Consider the following 20,919-nt stretch of genomic DNA (forward strand, 5'->3'; position numbering starts at 1 on the left):
ACATATTTGTGAATTTTTCAGCTTTCCTCCTGTTAATGATTTCTAGTTTCATACCATTGTGGTTGGAAAAGATACTTGATTTGATTTCAGTCTTCTTAAATTTGTTAAGACTTGTTTTGTCACCTAACATAGATGATCTATCCTGAAAAATGTTCCATGTGCACTTGAGAAGAATATGTATTCTGCTGCAATTGGATGGCACCTTCTGTGTATGTCTGTTTAGGTCCCTTTGGTCTTAAGTGCAGTTCAAGATTGACATTCTCTTATTGATTTTCTGTCTGGGTGATCTGTCCATTGTTGAAAGTAAGGTGTTGAAGTCTACTTCTGTTTGAAGTCTACTTCTGTATGAAGCCTACTACTCTTGCATTGCTGAATGTTTCTGCCTTCAGATCTGTTAGTATTTGCTTAATATGTTCAGGTGCTCCAATATTGGGTGCATATATACTTATATTTGTTATATTCTCTTGATGAATTGACTGCTTTATCATTGTACAATGACTTTCTTCGGCTCTTGTAACAATTTTTTACTTAAAGTTTATTTTGTCTGACATCAGTATAGTTACCTCTGCTCTTTTTTGGGATTTACTTGCATGTTTGTAGTTGTGTTGCCTCCTTCCAATAATGTTAACATATACTTCATCAGGGTTTCTTTGCATTCAGGTTGCTGGAGTGGAGCAGAGGATGTGGGAGCATCTTTTGAACAGAGCATTTCTGTAGGAGTCACACAGGCCAAGACTCCCAAGGCAGCTCCATCTTCACAAAAGACCCACCCCTCTGGTCCAGTCTTGAGAGACATTTTCCACTTGGCTGAGCAGCAGGGAATACAATACAGCCTGAAATCGTTCAGGTGTGGGCCATGTGTGAAACGATTTTATTTCAGTGCAGACTTTCAACAGCACCAGGAGCAGCACATGGGAGAGAAATCCTTCAGAAGCAGTGTGGACAGGGCCTCCTTTGTGAAGAGCTGCAGATTCCATGTGTCAGAGAAGCCCTTTCCCTGGGGGGAAGTTGAGAAGGACTCCCTGGCCTTGTCAGGACATCTCCAGCAACGAGCCACTCACACCAGGGAGAAGCCAAACAAAATCTCCAAGTGTGGGGTGACTTTCAAAAGCAGAAAAAGTCATTACACCTGCGGAGAATGCAAGAAAGCCTTCAGCCCGAAACACACACTTGTTCAGGACCAGGGTGTCCATACTGAAAGCCAATGTTTTGTGTGCCCTGAATGTGGGAAAGCATTCAGGTATAAATCTTCATCTGTTGTTCACCAGGGAGTCCACAGTGGAAAAAGTCTTCAGTTGTGTGGGGAATGTGGCAGATCTTTTAGGCAAACCTCAACCCTCAGTCAGCATCGAAGAATTCATACTGGGGCAAGGCAGTACAAGTGCAGCAAGTGTCGGAAATCCTTTAGCCAAAAATTTGTTCTCATTTATCCTCAGAGAAGTCACAGTGAAGAAAATTGTTATGTGTGTAGTGAATGTGCACAATCTTGTAGCCATAGCTCCATCCTTATTCAACAACAGACGGTTCACACTGGAGAAGTGAGTTATGAGTGCACTGAATGTGGGAAGTCCTTTAGAAAAAAATCTGACCTCGTTGAACACTGGAGGGTTCACAAAGGAGAAAGGCCTTATGAATGTAGTGAATGTGGAAAATCTTTTACTTCTACCTCTGCCTTTCGTTATCATCAGAGAGTTCACACTGGAGAAAAGCCTTATAAATGTAGTGAATGTGGGAAATCTTTTACTTCTAGCTCTGGCCTTCGTTATCATCAGAGAATTCACACAGGTGAAAGACCATATGAATGTGGTGATTGTGGGAAATCTTTTACCCAAATAAATCATCTCATTATACACCAAAGAGTTCACACAGGAGAAAGGCCTTATGAATGCAGTGAATGTGGGAAATCCTTTAGCCACAAATCTTACCTCTCTCAACACCAGAGAGTTCACACTGGAGAGAGGCCTTATGAATGTTGTGAATGTGGAAAGTCTTTTACCTCTGGCTCTGCACTCTGTTACCATCAGAGAGTTCACACTGGAGAAAAACCTTATGAGTGCAGTGAATGTGGGAAATCTTTTACTAATAGACCGATACTGATTCGACACCGTAGAGTTCACACTGGAGAAAGGCCTTATGAGTGCAGTGAATGTGGGAAATCCTTTACCCAAAGAAATCATCTCAATATACACCAGAGAGTTCACACAGGGGAAAGGCCTTATGAATGTAGTGATTGTGGGAAATCTTTTGCCTCTGGCTCTGGCCTTCGTTATCATCAGAAAGTTCACATTGGAGATAGGCCTTACGAATGCAGTGAATGTGAGAAGTCTTTTCCCTCTAGCTCTGCCCTCCGTTGTCATCAGAGAGTTCACACAGGAGAAAAGCCTTTTGACTGTAGTGAATGTGGGAAATCTTTTAGGGATAGTTCTCAGTTGAATCAACACCAGAGAGTTCACACTGCAGAAAAGCCTTATGAATGTAGTGATTGTGGGAGATCCTTTAGCCAGAATTCGTACCTCTCTAAACACCGGAGAGTTCACACTGGAGAAAGGCCTTATGAGTGTAGCATATGTGGGAAATCTTTTACTTCCATCTCTGCCCTTGGTTATCATCAGAGAGTTCACACTGGAGAAAGGCCTTATAAGTGCGGTGAATGTGGGAAATCTTTTACCAATAGCTCAATTCTTATTCGACATCGTAGAATTCACACAGGAGAAAGGCCCCATGGGTGTAGTGAATGTGGGAAATCCTTTACCCAAAGAATTCACCTCATTATTCACAGGAGAGTTCACACAGGAGAAAGGCCTTATGAGTGCAGTGAATGTGGGAAATCTTTTACTTCTCGTTCCACGCTCCATTATCATCAGAGAGTTCATACAGGAGAAAGACCTTATGACTGCAGTGAATGTGGGAAATCTTTTAGTCGAAAATCTAACCTCTCTCAGCATCGGAGAGTTCACACTGGAGAATAGCCTTAGATGTGTAGGAAATGTACAATTTTCTTGTTTGGTGTAATGACAGTGGAGGAAACTGTGAGGTGCCGTTTGTCTGAATTGAATGTCATATATTCAAACACCAATAGCAGGGAGATTCCCTGTAAGTTTCGTTATATGGGAAGCCTGTGTGGCTTGTTGGACTTTCTAACTTGCCCAGGGCTCTTGCCAGATTAATGTTACTGCCAGTTTCCATGGCGAAAGGGAGTTTACCTCTACCACCTTGTAGGTCCCCACAGTGTGCATCAGTCACTACCTCAGTGTGCTCAGGGAAGCTGACCTCTGTTCCTTCATCTGTTGGAGGAAATTAGGAGTAACAAGTTCTTAGAGGGTCCACATTTCCATCTCCCTGAGTAGTTTGGGCATGGGCCTAGCCCAATGTTAGCCTAGAGAACATCATATGAGTTCAGATGGCAGCTTGCAAAGAAGGACTGCCGTTTTCAGCAATATGGTCTCCCAAGATAATTGTGACAAATTTTTCCAGCTTCCAAGTCACCAGCTCGAGAATTACTAGGCCCACATCACTTTGGCTTGTACAATAATGAAGGCCTTACTGTTTAAGTCCTCTTTAATCTTTGGTGTTCTATTTACTGTGGGGGGTAGTTTATAAACAGATTTGGGCTCACAAGCTTGAAGGGATGAACAACGTTTATGGGAGTCTCAAATTTTCTGTGCCTCAGGGTGGCAGAAATTAGCTCACCAGTTTTTGCCAAATAGGCATTGCTGCCCACAGCTGCCTAGGAAAGACTGCAGAACTTGCAGGTTTTCATTTGAAGCCTGGATTCCATGAGTTTTAGGAGACTCAGAGATCACCATGAGGAGGCAGCAGGTGTGACAACCTCAAGTGCTTCTGGGAATAGCGTGGATTTTTTTCCCTTTATCACCCTTGCAGGCAATATCACAGGGGATGTCAGCACTGTTGAGAGGAATCTCTCCCCCAGGTGATGGAAAGAAGCATGTACCCTCATGTCCACTGTTCAGTGGGTGATGGTCACTGGTTGTTAAGACCCCTGGGTCCAGGGGAAACGAGAATTGGTAGAGAAACACTGGCATAATAGGGAGTGGAGGAGACTGCAGCCAACTAGGTGGAATGTGCCTCTTTTAAAAGTGCATCCAGAAATGTTGCTGTGACAGTGACTCTACAGGATCAGTTTGTACACAAATGTTAGGACCTCCAGGCATGTCTATCTTGTGTAGCTGAAGTCATCGTCATTGAAAATAATCAAAAGATTTTGTGGATTTCTGTAGCCTCTCAGTGATGTTCACTTCAAGGCCTTTTTCTGCGTAGGCAGGAAAACAAAGATAGAGAAAATGGGGATCCATAGTCCACGAATGTAATCTCTTGTGATTCAGGCAGCATTCCTGTTGACTTGGGTGGAAAGTCCGTTGATCACTGTGTTTGCTGTCACTGAGGGAAGGCTGACCCCGAGAGCGAATGAGAAGGTTCAGTGAATAAAGGGTTGTGAAACCTATTTTACAAAAAGAGTTGGGACATGTAGATTTTTTGTCTTGATCCATTTTTAAGAACTTTATTAAGGTATAATTTACATGTAATAAACTGTACATATTTAAAGTGTAGTATATGATAAGTTTTGACAGGTATGAAAGTGAAACCACCACCATAGTCGTGATACTGACAATATCTGTCATGGTATATTTACCTCATCATGTTTTTTTTTTTATTTTTTTTTTATTTTTTTTTTTGAAAAACGATCACTTTTTATTTCACTCCTCCAAGCAGATTATTGTGCAACTGTGTTGGAAAATACAACCATAATCTGATCCTGCTTATGTCTCTTATTTCATATCTCACTTCTTACTCCTTGCAGTTTGCACCCCAACACAATAAACTTTTGTGGTCCCTGTGCTAGTTCATGCTAATGAATCTCTGCACAGGCTGGTACCTTGATGCTGCCTCTCTCTCTCCTCACTCAGGAGGCAAACTCCTCCGTACCTTTTAAGATTGGGATGATCATACAATTTATCACCCAAATTGGGACACTTGAGAAGAAAAAGGGAGCTAACCAATCAGGAAATCTGAAAATAGGTGTCAACAGGGCCGTATGGTCACGTTACTTAAGAGCCATCTGAAGCATTATCACCTATGTGACGGTTTCTTCCTAAATAGAGATGATTGTTTCCTATTTTTGTTGCTGGTGTACCTCTGTTATGGCACTTCACACATTGTAAACTTATTATTTGGATACATCCCTGTGTCTCCTATTAGAATGGGATCTTTTAGGACAGGTTCTCTTGCAATAATCATTTTGAATCCTCATCATACTCTCTTCACAGGGAGACTCAATTTCTTTTCCATCCTAACATATCTGGGGAACTTTCTCCTCTCATCAGTGTTTGTGCCTCATTACAAGAGTAATCCTTGATGGAGATGGATTGAATTGAAGATAAAGGGATCAAATCAGAAACTGAAGTCAGGGGCCCGGCCCAGTGGCATAGTGGTTAAGTTCGTGCTCTCCGCTTTGGTGGCTGGGGGTTCACAGGTTCTGATCCCAGGCACGGACCTATGCACCGCTTATCAAGCCATGCTGAGGGAAGGCGTCCCACATATAGAGTAGAGTAAGAAGGGCACAACTATTAGCCCATGCCAATCTTCCTCAGCAAAAAGAGGAGGATTGGCAACGGATGTTAGCTCAGGGCTAATCATCCTCACAAAAAGAAAGAAAGGGGGAAAAAAAAAAGAAAAGGAAAAAGAAAGAAACTGAAGTCAGAGCTCTTAAGAAATTAGAAAATGCCCTGAAGGTGATTCCGAGGGAGACGGGGCTAGAGAATGAACCACTGGCTTATCACGTTATGTGAATTTAATAAATATTTAGTGATGAATTAATAAAAGATACTTATTCTAAAAATAATACTTGATCAAATCTATTTTGAGGGAAAAAGATTTTACTGATTTCTCTTTTACCTCACTTTTTTCATGCTAAATCTAAATGTCTTGCTTTTTTTTGTATTTGTTATTTTAGTTTATTGTTAGTTATTTACCAGAAATGATTTGAAATTTTTCCTTAGAATAGTTTAAACATGAATGGATCTCATTCTAACAAAGTAGAAACAGATTTGGAGAGCAAAAGAAAAAAGAGAGCAGTTTGAGCCTTTTTTATATTCCGGGTTTTATAATTGAACCATATGATTTTGTGGTGGAGTTGTTTTCCCCTTTTCTTTAGAATTTTTAAAGTTCAGCATTTTCAGTCTTTCCTCTTCTTTTTTCTTCTCTCAAGTTGGCTTTACCTTTGCTTCTCAAACACAGCATCCCTTTGCTTCTCCAAAGGATTAAAGATTTTTCTCAGAAGCCTTTGCCTTTTTTTCCTTACATGACTAATTCGAATGAAATTTAGTGATACTTTCCTTCTTTCAGTTCTTTGATAGCTTTGCATCCACAGAGAAGTTAAGCAAGGTGAATTTATAACATAAGAAAATCAGAGTTTTGATTAGAACTGTGATGTCTAAGAAGGATATTCAGACTTTATGATGCATGATGACTAAGATTTTAAAATATCAATTGTTTAATTTTAGAGCAATATGGAAATTAAGTACCTTATGAAAGGTTATTTCTATATCAAAGCTCTTAGTATTAATTTGGGGGTCATATTTTCTCTGAAAGTACCACAGATTTGAGACAGAGCATGTGGGAAAAAATGCTCAATTTAATCTGAGCCCTAGTTTCCTCATTGGTTAAACAGAGGTAACTATGGCAACTACCTCATTGATCTGTTGTTAGGATAAAAACGAGATTATGAAATACTTAACAGATTTTAGCACAGAGTTAAATATTCAACAAATGTCATCAACATTATCATTATCTTCATTTTTATATTATCTTTATAACTGATAAAAACCCAAAATGCATATTCCTTTTTAGATTACATTTGACTATCATGTATATGGATTCTCAATTCTTAATGGATGGGTTAATTTTCTCTTCCGTGTTCAACTGGCTTATCAAGAGCCATGTCATTATTAATCTTAAATAATTAATGTATTGTCATTCTTGTTAGCTATTTTATTTTCATGCCCACCTCTTGTGGACTTGGCTTTGTGACTTTAGAAAAGTCGCTGGATCACACCCATCTATTAATATAGGAAGGCATAGCCTTCTATTACATTTGGCAAGTGGAAGGGTTAGGATGATCAAAGGAAGCCTAGAAAAATGTATCTCAGTCTTTATTATGCATATGTTGTTTCATTTCAACCTTTGCACCTTATGGACAAAATCAAGAGCATGCATTTTCTAAAGCAACTAACTCCCACTCTCTTGTCTCGTGTTGTACTGATTAGTAGTAAAATAACAAGCGGGACCATCAACAATTACTAAGTTTAAAACTTCCCCGAGCTAATATCACACCAAATCACATGGGAAACTTTTATCATTTCTGAGTCCTATAGTATGTGACTGTCCCTTATGACAAAACTGAGCAAACAATAGGTATACACAAAACAGCACCCACAATACTGTGTGTGTGTGTGTGTGTGTACGTGTATGTTTATGTGTATATATGTCTCTGAATGGAGATCTCTGATATAGGACTCCCTCGCGTTAAATGCAGCTGCATGAAACAAAATGATCTAAACTATTTTTGCAAAATAATTCCTGGCAAAGATAATATGTACATCTGCCTCTGCCTTATTTAGCATATTTCTTTAAGCAGAGAAAGAAAAACCCTCTTGGAAGGTTCTTTCTAATGAGTTTAGGGTTAGAGGATTAGCCCTGAGCTAACATCCATTGCCAATCCTCTTTTTGTTGAGGAAGATTGGCCCTGGGCTAACATCCGTGCCCATCTTCCTCTACTTTATATGGGACGCCGCCACAGCATGGCTTGACAAGCAGTGCATCAGTCCATGCCAGGATCTGAACCTGTGAACCCCGGGCTGCCAGAAGCGGAGCGTGCAAACTTAACCACTGTGCCACTGGGCTGGCCCTTACCTCATCTTCTTTTATAATCTCTCTTTCCCTGCCTTTCACAGCTCTCCAAGTAACCCTTGATTTACTTTCCATTATAATAGCTAAATTTACATTTTCTATAATTTATATGATGCAAATCAAAGCGTTTGCTTTTTTTTCTTTTATGTTGCATAAATACTTGGAGATTCATCAATGATATGTGAGTAGCTCATCCTTTTTTTCCAGGGTGGGGGCTGAGAACTATCTTTGAATATACCACTATTAGTTTATCCATTCATTTGTTTATGGACATTTAAGGTATTTGTAATTTTTTATTAATGAAAATAAAGCTGGTACAAACATTTGTGTATAATTCCTTAATGGATATGTTTCATTTATCTTTGACCAATAAGTCAGAATGCAAAGTCTGAGTCGTAGGTTAGGTGAATGTTTAAGTTAAAGAAACTAGCAAATTGTGATCTAAATATACCTTTTTGCATTCTTCCCTGCAGTGTATGAAGGTTCCATTTCCTCCACATCCTAGTTAATACTTGGCTTGGTCAATTGTTCTTTTTCCTTTTTTGGGGGAGGGGGGCGGGGAGGAAGATTTGCCTGAGCTAACATCTGAGCCAGTCTTCCTCTATTTTTTATGTGGGTCGCCACTACAGCATGGCCACTGATGAGTGGTGTAGGTCTGCACCCAGGATCTGAACCTGGGTTGCTGAAGTGGAGCACACCAAACTTAACCACTAGGCCACAGGGCTGGCCCCAGTTATTCTTAATTTTAACCCTTTTAATAAATTTGTTGTGCTATGTCACTTTTTTTTTTGTTTTTTTTTTATGAGGAAGATCAGCCCTGAGCTAACATCCATGCCAATCCTTTTTTCTGTTTTTTTTTTTTGTTTTTTTTTTGCTGAGGGAGACTGGCCCTGGGCTAACATCTGTGCCCATCTTCCTCTACTTTATATGGGACACCACTACAGCATGGCCTGACAAGTGGTGCATTGGTGCACGCCCGGGGTCCAAACCTGGGCCGCCAGCAGCGGAGCGCACGCACTTAACCACCACGCCACGGGGCCGGGCCCTCACTGTTGTTTTAATTGCATTTCCCTAAGGATTTCTGATGAACATTTTTTCAGATGTGTATTTGCTACTCTATATCTTTGGTAAAATGTCTGTATCTTCTGCCTATTCTATGAATTTTGGCTATTTTCCTTTTCTTTAACAAAAGGACAGTGAAACAACAAAGATGTGTGTTGGACTGTCACTCATTTTGTGACTTTTTTGCTTTATGGAATAATTGTGGGTTTTTTTCTTAAGATTTTATTTATTTATTTATTTTCCCCCCAAAGCCCCAGCAGATAGTTACATGTCGTAGTTGCACATCCCTCCAGCTGCTGCATGCGGGACGCGGCCCCAGCATAGCCGGAGAAGCGGTGCGTCGGTGCGCGCCCGGGATCCGAACCCGGGCCACCAGCAGCGGAGCGCACGCACCCAACCACCAAGCCACGGGGCCGGCCCTGGAATAATTGTTTTTAATACTGGAAGAATGTGTTCTAATTTTTTTTCAGTTTTTTAATGCTATGAACAATGTAATGGACACATACAGCATACACTTTTAATTTTAATCTTCATTACTACATATTCTCCATCATTTTCTAAATTCTAGACATTTAATGATACAATAAAGCCTTTCTTTGTAGTGTTTCCTGGTCTATCGTCATGGGGGTTGGTGGGTTGGAGCAGGACTTTTGGGGGGGCCAGGTGGCATCAGAATGGACAGGTCTTTTTTTTTTTTTTTTTCTGTGAGGAAGATCAGCTCTGAGCTAACATCCATGCCAATCCTCCTCTTTTTGCTGAGGAAGACTGGACCTGGGCTAACATCCGTGCCCACCTTTTTCTACTTTATATGGGACGCTGCCACAGCATACCCTGACAAGCGGTGCATCAGTGCGTGCCCGGGACCCGAACCCAGGCTGCCAGCAGCGGAGCACATGTACTTAACCGCTATGCCATGGGGCCGGCCCTGACAGGTTGTATTTTGAGTTCCAAAGCCTGGCGAGGAGGGAGATAGGGCAATGATCAGACTCCCCCAAACCATGGGTCTGAATCCTGGATCCCCAGATATCGCCAGGATTCACAGGCAAATGGTCTGCCTCTCTCTCTGGGCCTCAGTTTCCTCCTATGTAAAATGGGTATAAGGTGTGCTCTGCCCCTGAGGTATTGGAGGAGGTCAAGAGCTCAAGCGTCCATTTGCTGTGCAGCAGCTGCACCCATGGCCTCCTTAGGCCTGGGTGACTCCAGCCTGTGCCTGCAGTGACATTCCTGGGCCAGGCACACCTTGCTGCCCCCAACACCCGTCAGGCTCCTCTGCCCCAGGTGCATTTGAGAAACATGGGGCTTCTCAAAACCCACTCACCCACCTGCAGGGTGACGCGGGCTGCGTGGCACTGAGGTCTTAGTGTGGGTTTTCCACCCGGGAATCTGGTGACTCAGTAGAGCTCCCTGAGCCTCAGTTCACTGACAGTGACAAGGTGATGATGGTGCTTATTTTGGCCTCTATGAGGATCCATAAAAATAAAACACACTGGAGTACTTACTGGTGCCAGGATTCCAGAGTTTGCTTTATGAGCATTTTGTCTTTAATTCTCACAACCTGAGAAAGTGGGAACTATTATGATATTGCTGGGGAAATCCAAGATCAGAAAGATGAAGTGGGTTCCTCAAGGTCACACAACAGATAAGTGCCAGAGTCAAGAGGCTGGATTCAAACCTGCAAGTCCGGCTCTAGAGCTGGGAACATTTATAGTCATGCATCACTTAACAACAGGGCTATGTTCTGAGAAACACATCACTAGGTGATTTCATCATTATGCGAACATCATAGAGTGTACTTACACAAACCTAGATGGTCTAGCCTACTACACACCAAGGCTCTATGGTATAGCCTATTGCTCCTACGCTACAAACCTGTACAGCATGTTACTGTACTGAACACTGTAGGCAATTGTAACACAATGATAAGTATTTGTGTGTCTAAACATGGAAAAGGTACAGTAAAAATACAGTATAAAAGATAAAAAATGGTAGATCTGTATCAGGCATGTACAACTAATGGAGATTGCAGGACTGGAAGTTGCTCTGGGTGAGTCGAGTGAGTGGCGAGTGCATGTGAAGGCCTAGGACGTTGCTGTACACTACTGTAGATCTTATAAACACTGTACACTTAGGCTACACTAAATTTGTAAAAAAATATATTTTCCTTTCTTCAATAATAAAGTAAACTTAGCTTAGTGTAACTTTTACTTTATAGACTTGTTAATTTTTTTAACTTTTTGATTCTTGTAATAACACTTAGCTTAAAACAAACACATTGTACAGCTGTACAAAAAGATTTTCTTGGGCAAGCCCTGGTAGCCTAGTGGTTACATTCAGTGTGCTCTGCTTTGGTGGCCCAGGTTCAGTTCCTGGGCGCAGACCTACACCACTCTGTTAGTGGCCATGCTGTGCTGGCAGCCCACATTCTAAAAAATAAAGGAAGATTGGCATGTATGTTATCTCAGGGTGAATCTTCCTCAGCAAAAAAAAAATTCTTTCTTTATATACTTATTCTACAAGCTTTTTTCTATTTTTAAAATTCTTAAATGTTTTTTAAACTTTTTTGTTAAAAACTAAGACACACACACATTAGCCTTGGCCTACACAAGGTCAGGATCGTCAATATCACTTGCTCCACATCTTGACCCACTGGAAGGTCTTCAGGGGCAATAAAACACACATGGAGCTGTCATCTGCTATGATAACAATGCCTTCTTCTGGAATACCTCCTGAAGGACCTGTCTGAGGCTCTGGTTGAGGAGCTGTCATTCTTTTCAGAAATATGTCCACAGTGGTTTGCTTGGTTCTGTTTTGTTTTCTTGTTTTTTTAATCATAGATTTGCTTGTAAGCAGATAATGCACCATGCACATTCCTTTCTATTAATGAAAACTTTTCAATGTTGGGGTCCATGTGTTCCAACTTTTTAAGGTACTTGTTGAGACCTGCAAAAGCTTCTGCTAAATGCTTCACTGTGAATGTTCTTGGGCTTTTTCTTCTGCAGTTTCCTTTTCTTTGCCTCTTCTTCAGGTCTGTGTTCCTGTTCACATTCCAACACCACCTCGTCAATTTCTCAAGAACCACCTCTAGGAGCTGCTCAATGTCATTCTCATCCACACCCACGTTCAAGTTGTTTGTGATGTCAGCCAGAGCCTTGTTGATTTTTGCAACCTCCTCATCCTTGGAAATCCTTTGAAGTCATGAATGAACCTCTTGAGTGTCTTCTTTCAGATGCTGTTCGTACACTCCTTGGTGACATCACACCAAACCCAAGGAAGGTTCTTGATGGAGTCATAGATGTAATCCTTCCAGAATTGCATCAGTGTCTTCTCAGTGTCCTCCTCAGTTGCAGCAGTGGCCTGGGCTAAGGGTCCTCCTCGGGTAGTAGGCCTTAAAAGAAGCTGTAACTCCTCGGTACATTGGTTGGATCAAAGAGGTGGCATTTGGAGGGAGAAACACCACTTTGATATTGGGATGAAAATCACCAGTAAAAGGAGAGTGTCTGAGATCATCATCCACAATAAGCAAAATCTTGAAAGGTATGTCATTCTCCAAACAGTACTTCTCCGTTTCGCTGGCATAACCACTCAAGAGGGCATCTTGGAAGAGGAGCTGGGTCAGCCGTGACTTCTTATTGCTCCTGTCATACGCTGGCAGCGTGTGCTTATTGATAGGCTTGAAGGCCCTGGGGTTCTCACTGTACAGAGAGTTTCATTTGAAGCCTGCAACATTGCCCCCACGCATGACTGTTATCCTGTCCTTAGAAGTCTTGAGACCTGGCATTGAGTTGGCCTTCTTATGGATTAAATTCCTTTCAGGCATCCATTTCCAGAATAGGGAGCTTTCATCCATATTGAATATTTGCTCTGGCGTGTAATTTTCCTCCACAATCAGCTCATCTAGAGTTTCCAAAAGTTCTTCAGCTGCCTTCACATCAGTACTCACAGACTCACCACTCACTTTCACATTATGTAGTGAATAATGATTCTGGAATCATTTAAACCACCCAGAGGTAGCCATAAAGTCAACATCGTAGTTGAGTCCAGCCTTTACTTTCAACATTGCAAACAAAATTTTGCTTTGGCTGAGATCGCCATGGTGCTGAGAGAGGTATGCTTCTGTGTCTGATCTTCAGTCCAGGTCATTAGAAGTTTCTCCATGTCTGACATAGGCCCTTCTTGAATTTTTGTTAGTCTCCTTGCCTTCAATGAAGGAGATCCCTTAAAGGTTTCCGTCACTCTGCTCTTATTCTTCAATATCATAACTATGGTGGAATGGGACATGCCTGACTGGTGAGCAATAACCATCACTGGTTTTCCATTGTCATAGTCCTTACTTTTAATTTGGCTTCCAGTTCAGTAATTCAATGTGGCCTCTTACTGTCAACATTAGCAGTGGGTTTTGTATGCTTAGGGGCTATGATGAACAAAACAACATGAGATTAAATCAAGCACAAGAGAAAATGATGTAACCAAAAGATGCAGTAAACATGAGATGTATGAGGCCGCTGCTGGTGTAACACAGCATGCTGTATTACAGCATGTAATATATATGTATTACATAAAAACTTTTTTTATAAGTAAAAAGAGTACTCTCTAAAATATCCATATGCAGTATAATATAGTAAATACATTAGGCAGTAACATAGTCGTTTATTATCCTTATCAAGTATTATGTACTGTACGTAGTTGTATGTGCTATACTTTTATATGACTCAGTAAGTTCACACCAGCATCACCACATATGACTCAGTAAGTTCACACCAGCATCACCACAAACACATGAGTAATGCGTGCACTATGATGCTGTGACAGCTCTGATGTCACTAGGTGATAGGAATTTTTCAGCCCCATTATGATCTTATGGGACCACTGTCATATATGCGGTTCATCGTTGACCAAAGCGTTGTTGACCAGTTAAGCAGCTGCATGACCGTAATCCCTTTACCTCAGAACGTGAGGCCCTCAGCCTGGGGCAGGCACACAGTGAGGGCCAGGGAGGCTCAGCTGCTGCTGCTGTTATTGTCATTATTGGAATTATCATCATGACTGTTTCCCTTCTTCCTCTGACACCCCAGAGCACTTACTGTCTGCCCCCACAGTGCTCACAGGATCACCATTGTCCGTCATCTCCAGTGGCTTCCCCCAGGGGAGGCTTTCTCTCAGTCACAATTGCGTTATGTCCAGAGGTTTTGTCTGCCTCCCATTTGAACCCAAAACTGAGCTCGACCCTTGGTGATTCAGGGCTGGGTCTTTCTGCACCTGCACCAGTGACTGAGTGACAGGCTCTGATCCCATCCAACAACCCAAAGGTCAATATGATGCCTCAGTTTGACTTGTTCACATGTTTGTGATCTTTACCCTAGAGGGGTGGAGACAGCTGGACACAGCCCAGAGGACCCTGTACCAGGAGGTGATGGTAGACAACTTCAGGCTCCGGGTCTCACTGGGTGAGGCTCACCTCCATGTAGGGGACCTCTTGTCTCCTTGATTCTGTCCTCTCTGTCCAGGACGGGCTTGTTGAGATCAGCCCTGAGCTAACATCTGATGCCAATCCTCCTCTTTTTTTGCTGAGGAAGATTGGCCCTGAGCTAACATCTGTGCCCATCTTCCTCTACTTTATATGGGCTGCTGCCACAGCATGGCTTAAACAAGTGGTGCGTTGGTGCACACCCGGGATCCGAACCTGCCAACTCCGGGCCGCCAAAGTGGAGTGCGCACACTTAACCGCTGCGCCACCAGGCCGGCCCCTGAGAGCACACTTTCAAGTAATAGATTATCCCAGAAATAGTTTGATTCATTTTCAAATGTACTGGGAGATTTTTTACTAACCTCTTCTTGCCCTAATTGATTAATTCTTTTTATATGTTCTTTAAACCAATCTGATTTATGATGCTGAAATGCAAAATTACTAATGCTATTAGGGTATGTTATTCCCCATACCAGATATTCTGTTCTCCTAGTTAAGTTTTTGGTTCATTAAGAGTCATTTTTTTCTTCCAAAATCTTAATGGAAGTTTTTTGTTGTTCTTAGTACCAGGGAGTCGATTCCAACTCCTAGAAACCCTGTGTGCCGCAGAGAAGAACACCGCCCAGTGTTTTTTGCGCCATCTCTCATCTTCCAGCACTACATCAGACAATGCTCCACTGCTATTCATAGAGTTTTCATGGCCACTTTCTTCAGAAGTGGGCGGCCAAGTCTTTCTTCCTAGTCTGTCAGCTCCACTGATACCTGTCCACCATGGGTGACCCTGCTGGTATTTGAAACACTGGTGGCATAGCTTTCAGCATCACAGCAACACGCAGCCACCACAGTATGACAGGTGGTGTGGTTCCCTGATGGGGAAAGAACCTGGGCCCTAAACCCAGCCGTGGCAGTGAGAATGCCAAACTAAGCCACTAGACCACCAGGGCTGGCTAGTTAGAAGTTTTACTTTTTTAAAAATTAAATTATTTATTTAATATAACATAAACCGTGGGAACTACTTGGAAAAACAAAAAGCATTTTTTTTTTTTGGTGAGGAAGATTGGCTCTGAGCTAACGTCTGTTGCCAATCTTCCTCTTTTTGCTGAGGAAGGTTAGCCTCGAGCTAACATCTGTGCTCATCCTCCTCCATTTTGTATGTGGGACACCACCACACATGGCTTGATGAGTGGTACGTAGGTCTGCACCTGGGATTCGAACCTGCAAACCCTAGACCGCCGAAGCTCGCGAACTTAACCACAACACCACCAAGCCAGCCCACGAAAAGCATTCTTATTTCAATGAATCTTAATTTAAATGCACTGGAAAGCTTCCTAATTTTAGGCTCTTAAAACATCCAGTTTAGTCAAATGTGGTTGATAAAAGTTTAAGTGATTAAGTAATGAATATTTTGTAACTCTATAATTTTGAAATATTTTACCATGCACAAATTCACAAATTCAAATTCCATTTTGGAAAGCAACCTAAAGTCACCAGAAAGAAAGGTGCACAGTCCTGTGGTAAAAAGAGACTCACTTAATAGGCTCTGGGCACATCTTGGTGAGAGGTGAGACCTTCCCAGGCTGGGACCACCTGCCCAGGGACTAAGACATTGGCAGCAGCCATTATTATGACATAGTACAGGTGTGCTGACACAGACACTAGCAGATGCTATTGGAATTCTTCCCCTGGCCTGTTAGGGCAGGGGGTCTGCCCCACCCACTAGAGCACTGATTTAATCCAGCTCAGCCAGGGCAGGCACCTTGCCCTAGGGACTGGCCCCACCCAATAGCAAGCCCTTGAGCAACTTGTGGGCCTGCGTAGGCGGGGTGTGGGGCCTCTGCAGTGGGGCGAGTAGGTCTGCTTCAGCGGGTTGGGGGTGTGTACCAGGCAGGACTGTGTTGATGGGGTGTGTTGGCCTACAGATGGTGGGGGTTATCAGCTGCAGCAGACTTGTGCTTCTCAAACAGCCACATAGGGGATTGGCTCCACCTTCCAAGGCCTGAAACAACTGTGCATGCCTGGGGCCAGCCCCACCCAGCTGCACTCCTGAGATGGCTGACAACAGCTTTGCAGGCTGGAGGGCTACAGCAATTGTAAGTCCCTGAGCCTAGCAATCAGCCATGCTGGGGGCCTACTCAACTTAACACATAAAATGCAATAAGAATGTGCTATTAGACCTTGTGGCCAACTGTGCTGGGGTTCCCCATGCCAGATAAAGTGATTCAAGGGACCACAGTAGCTGCACACAGCTGAGCATTACAACCAGCCGGCCAGGGGGACAGCCTAGCCTCCCCATGCACCTGCAGTAAGAGCAACCCTGCCACAACAGAAGGACACACGTAACCCACATAGGGGACACTCCTGGAACATTTGGAACTGGTGATGAAAGGGAAGCACACTGCCTGGCCTCATAAGTCATCTCTTACATAAGGCCACCTCTCCAAGATCAGGAGACGTAGCTGATCTACCTAATACGTAGATACAAGCACAGAGAAAGAGGCAAAATGAGGGGACAAAAAAATATGTTCCAAATAAAGGAACAGGACAAATCCTCAGAAAAAGAACTAAATGAAACAGAGATAAACACTCTACCTGATAAAGAGTACAAACTAATAGTCAGAAGGATGCTCACTGATCTTGGGAGAAGAATGGATGAACTCAGTGAGAACTTCAACAAAGAACTGCAAAATATAAAAAAGAACCAATCAGAAATGAAGAATATGATAATGGAAATGATAAATTTACTAGAGGGACTCAATAGCAGAGCAGACGATACAGAAGAATGGATCAGTGAGCTGGACGAAAGACTAGAGGAAATCACCCAAGCTGAACAGATAAAAGAAAAAAGAATGAGGGGGCCGGCCCCATGGCATAGTGGTCAAGTGCGCATGTTCCGCTGCTGGCAACCCGGGTTCAGATCCCAGGCACGCAGCCACGCACCGCTTGTCAGGCCATGCTGTGGCGGCGTCCCACATAAAGTGGAGGAACACGGGCATGCATGTTAGCCCAGGGCCAGTCTTCCTTAGCAAAAAGAGGCGGATTGGCAGATGTTAGCTCAGGGCTGATCGTCCTCACAAAAAATAAATAAAAATGAGAAAAGAATGAGGACAGTCTAAGGGACCTCTGGGACAACATCAAGTGCACTAACATCTGTATTATATGTGCCCTAGAAGGGAAAGAGAAAGACAAAGGGACAGAGAATCTATTTGAAGAAATAATAGCTAAAAACTTTCCTAACCTAAGGAAGGAAACAGACATCTAGGTAGAGGAAGCACAGAGAGCAAGATAAACCCAAAGAGGCCCACACCAAGACACATCATAATTAAAATGTCAAGAGTAAAAGATAAAGAGAGAATCCTAAAAGCTGCAAGAGAAAAGCAACAAACTACATACAAAGGAAACCCCAGGAGGCTATCAGCTGACTTCTCAGCAGAAATCTTAACAGGCTAGAAGAGAGTGGCACAATGTATTTAAAATGCTAAAAGGAAAAAAATCTACAGGCACGAATACTCTACCCAACAAGGTTATCATTCACAAAGGAAGGAAAGAGAAAGAATTTTCCAGACAAGCAAAAGCTAAAGGAGTTTATCACCAAGAAACCAGCTTTACAAGAAATGCTAAAGGGACTTAAAGTGGAAAAGACCACAAACAGGAATAAGAGTGTTATCAGAAAAAAAAAACAAACAATAAAATCACTGGTAAAGGCAAATATACAGTAAAGGTAGCAGATCAACTACCTATGAATTTAATATGAAGGTCAAAAGACAAAAGTACTAACATTGTCTATTTCCATGATAAGAGGGTAATGGATACACATGCACAAAAAAGAGGTTAAATATGATATGATATATTTTAAAATTCTTGATCCACTTTAAATAACTCTGAATGGTTGATGGTAAATTTTAAAATCAAAATGAAATTTTGGCAAGTTAATGTATTGAATAGTGAAATATATAACCCATAGATTGAATAGTTTTCTCAAAAATTGCCTGATTTAGAATTTTGCCCAATATTTTATGGCTTATCTCAATTTGACTTGTATGGGTACCAAAAATATTATAGATAATTCTTTTTTATGTTTTACATTTTAAGTTATTTTCTTGATTATTTAAATTGGTTGTCATTTTTATTGTATTTTACTTATATTTTTATTTACAAAAATCTATTAAAAATATATTTTGTGGCTTTAAATTTGGGCCTTGCTTTGTAGTGACCTGCACACCCCAATTTATTAAAAAAGAAAATAAACCTCTTTGTAAAAAAATAATCTAGGATACTTGTTTTCATGTGTAGGCTTGATTATTTTTCCATTTGACAAGTGGTATAAATTGAGATTTTTTTCCATCTCAATTTGCAACTATTTTAATATTGCATTATTTATTTCTCTTCCAACTGATGATCAAGTTTCATATATATATGTTCCTATACACGTGTTCAGTAGGTGCATGTCAGGAGGGTGTGTTTCCAGGCCCTCTACTGTGTACTAGTCACCCAATAACAGATTTCTCTACCAGAATAAGTTCTTCTCAATAAACTTACTTTTATTATCCTTTTAAATAAATTTTAAATAATAAGCTCTGAAACATTAGCATTTTGTTTGAAATAAATAAATTACCTTTTTGTAGTTATTTTTATTTATATTTAGTCTTTCTATATAGAAACTTGGTTTATATCTGTTTTTATTTAGAAGTGATTTTTATAATTTCTGGTAAGTTTTTAGATTTTTTTCAACTCTTCTCTTACATTTCTTAGTTTCGATGTTTTTCAAATTTTTGTTTATATTTCAGTAAGATTTGCTTTAAATTTTTAAATAGGAGAAAGCTTCTTACAGGATTACTGTTGATTTTTAATCTTTATTGCATGTATGCATACCCATAATTTCTTGTTAATTATAATATTTCATTTGATTTTTCAAAGATCCTCAGCTATACATCTTAATTTTTGTTACTGGATCAGAAGTGGGTTCGCTCACCCGTCCTGCAGCAAGCCAATCTCTGACACCGGGTGCAGTGGAAGAAAGCAGGAATTTTACTGCAAAGCGCTGAGCAAGGAGAACAGGAAACTAAACTGTAATCCCAACTCCTGCAAAAGCTACAAGCAAGGGTTTTTATTTGGGGTTTTAGGTAGGGGAGGGAAGCATGTGGCCTTTGGGGCTGAAGTTTTAAGAGTTCTCTGCGCAGGCGCAACTGTCTTGCGTATTCCTCCACGGGTCCCATGTGCGACTTGGGGTTGGGGGTGGTTCTATGTGTTGCATGCGGTGGATTTTTAGTCTGTGACTTCTAAAGTTTATGATTGGTCATTTTAGCTTTTCAGTGCACCTAGGCGATGTTTGCGGGGCGGAGGCTGTCAGCAAGCTGCTTTCTTATTAGCAGTCTTCCTGCTCTTCTGCAAAACAAGCTCAGAAACTTTGGTTACTTTGTCAACCTGGGTACAGGCACTGATTTCACTCTAATCCAGGGAAAGTTTTAACTCCTTCGTTCTTGGTTTCACTTTCAGTATAAATATGTACTTCTTCATTTACTCTGAATATAATTCATAAGTATGTTCCTTATCTTATAGCACTGAAAATGCCAGACATATTGATGTGGGGCCACTGAGTCTTGAGTTGATAAAGAATTTTCAGACACGTGCCGCTCGTTCCTTTGTGGACTTTTATTTTGTGTTCAGCATGGGGACAGAACCCATGTGCAGTAAAGAGCTGCAGTGCAAGTGTCTGTGCCGGGCCATTGTCTGTGGTTTTAGCTATTTTTATTACTCTAAAGAAATGGCAAAGGAAAAAGTATTAGGTGACGTGGTCAAGCGAGTTGATGGATTCTGGTTTGTCTCAAAGATTAGGGCATGAGGGCGGATAAATGACATGTGCCCTTGCATTCCAAGGTACGGTATGCCTCAAGGAACACGTAGGCAGGGGATTCAAGTCATTGATTACCTCCTAAGGTAAATTCCTTTGCTCCTAGCCAGAGGTGATTAAGTAGGGGCATGCGATACGGAGTGGAAACATTGTAAAACGAGTCATAAGCAAGGTTTCAACCACATCAATATCATCTCACCTATAAATATTTCAAATATGTCTGTAAAGTACAAGTTCTCTTTCATTATGATAATTACAATATCATTTTCACACTAACAAAAATACCAATAACTTACATTCAGAATTCAATTTTCCTGCTTTTTCAAAAATTTATTTTTCATAATCGATATGTTTAAATAATAAATATACTCCTATTTTATGTTTATATTTTGTATTTTAGTTCTATGTCAAAGGTTTGTCCTACATTCTTGTGTTATATTTGTCATGTATTTGATGGTGTAGCTAGGTCATTTGTTTGGTATAATTTCCCACCTTCTCTAATGTATCTTCATGTCTTTGATGTTCTTAATGTGTTCCCCATTGCTTCCAATAAATGTATAATTAGAGCCAGAGGCATTGATGAAATCCAGATTGACTCTGGCCACAGTGCTCCACAGGC

At 41.3% G+C, this 20,919-nt stretch overlaps 1 protein-coding gene across 2 annotated transcripts in view; it reads left to right on the forward strand.

Annotated features, from left to right (window-relative positions):
• LOC131397540 (zinc finger protein 211-like) overlaps window positions 1-20,919 on the forward strand; it is a 164,498-nt gene that overhangs the window by 134,289 nt on the left and 9,290 nt on the right. The window contains exon 5 of one of the 2 annotated variants that reach the window (XM_058530607.1): window positions 661-4,670. The exons of the other annotated variant lie outside the window; for it this stretch is intronic. Within the exon in view, the coding sequence (XP_058386590.1) occupies window positions 661-2,969 (2,309 nt within the window). The 3' untranslated portion in view covers window positions 2,970-4,670. Of the gene's footprint in view, window positions 1-660; window positions 4,671-20,919 lie in introns of those variants that run through there. 2 annotated transcript variants of the gene reach the window in all.

This window comes from Diceros bicornis, chromosome 34 (assembly GCF_020826845.1).
Source record: "Diceros bicornis minor isolate mBicDic1 chromosome 34, mDicBic1.mat.cur, whole genome shotgun sequence".
Lineage (NCBI taxonomy): Eukaryota > Metazoa > Chordata > Mammalia > Perissodactyla > Rhinocerotidae > Diceros > Diceros bicornis.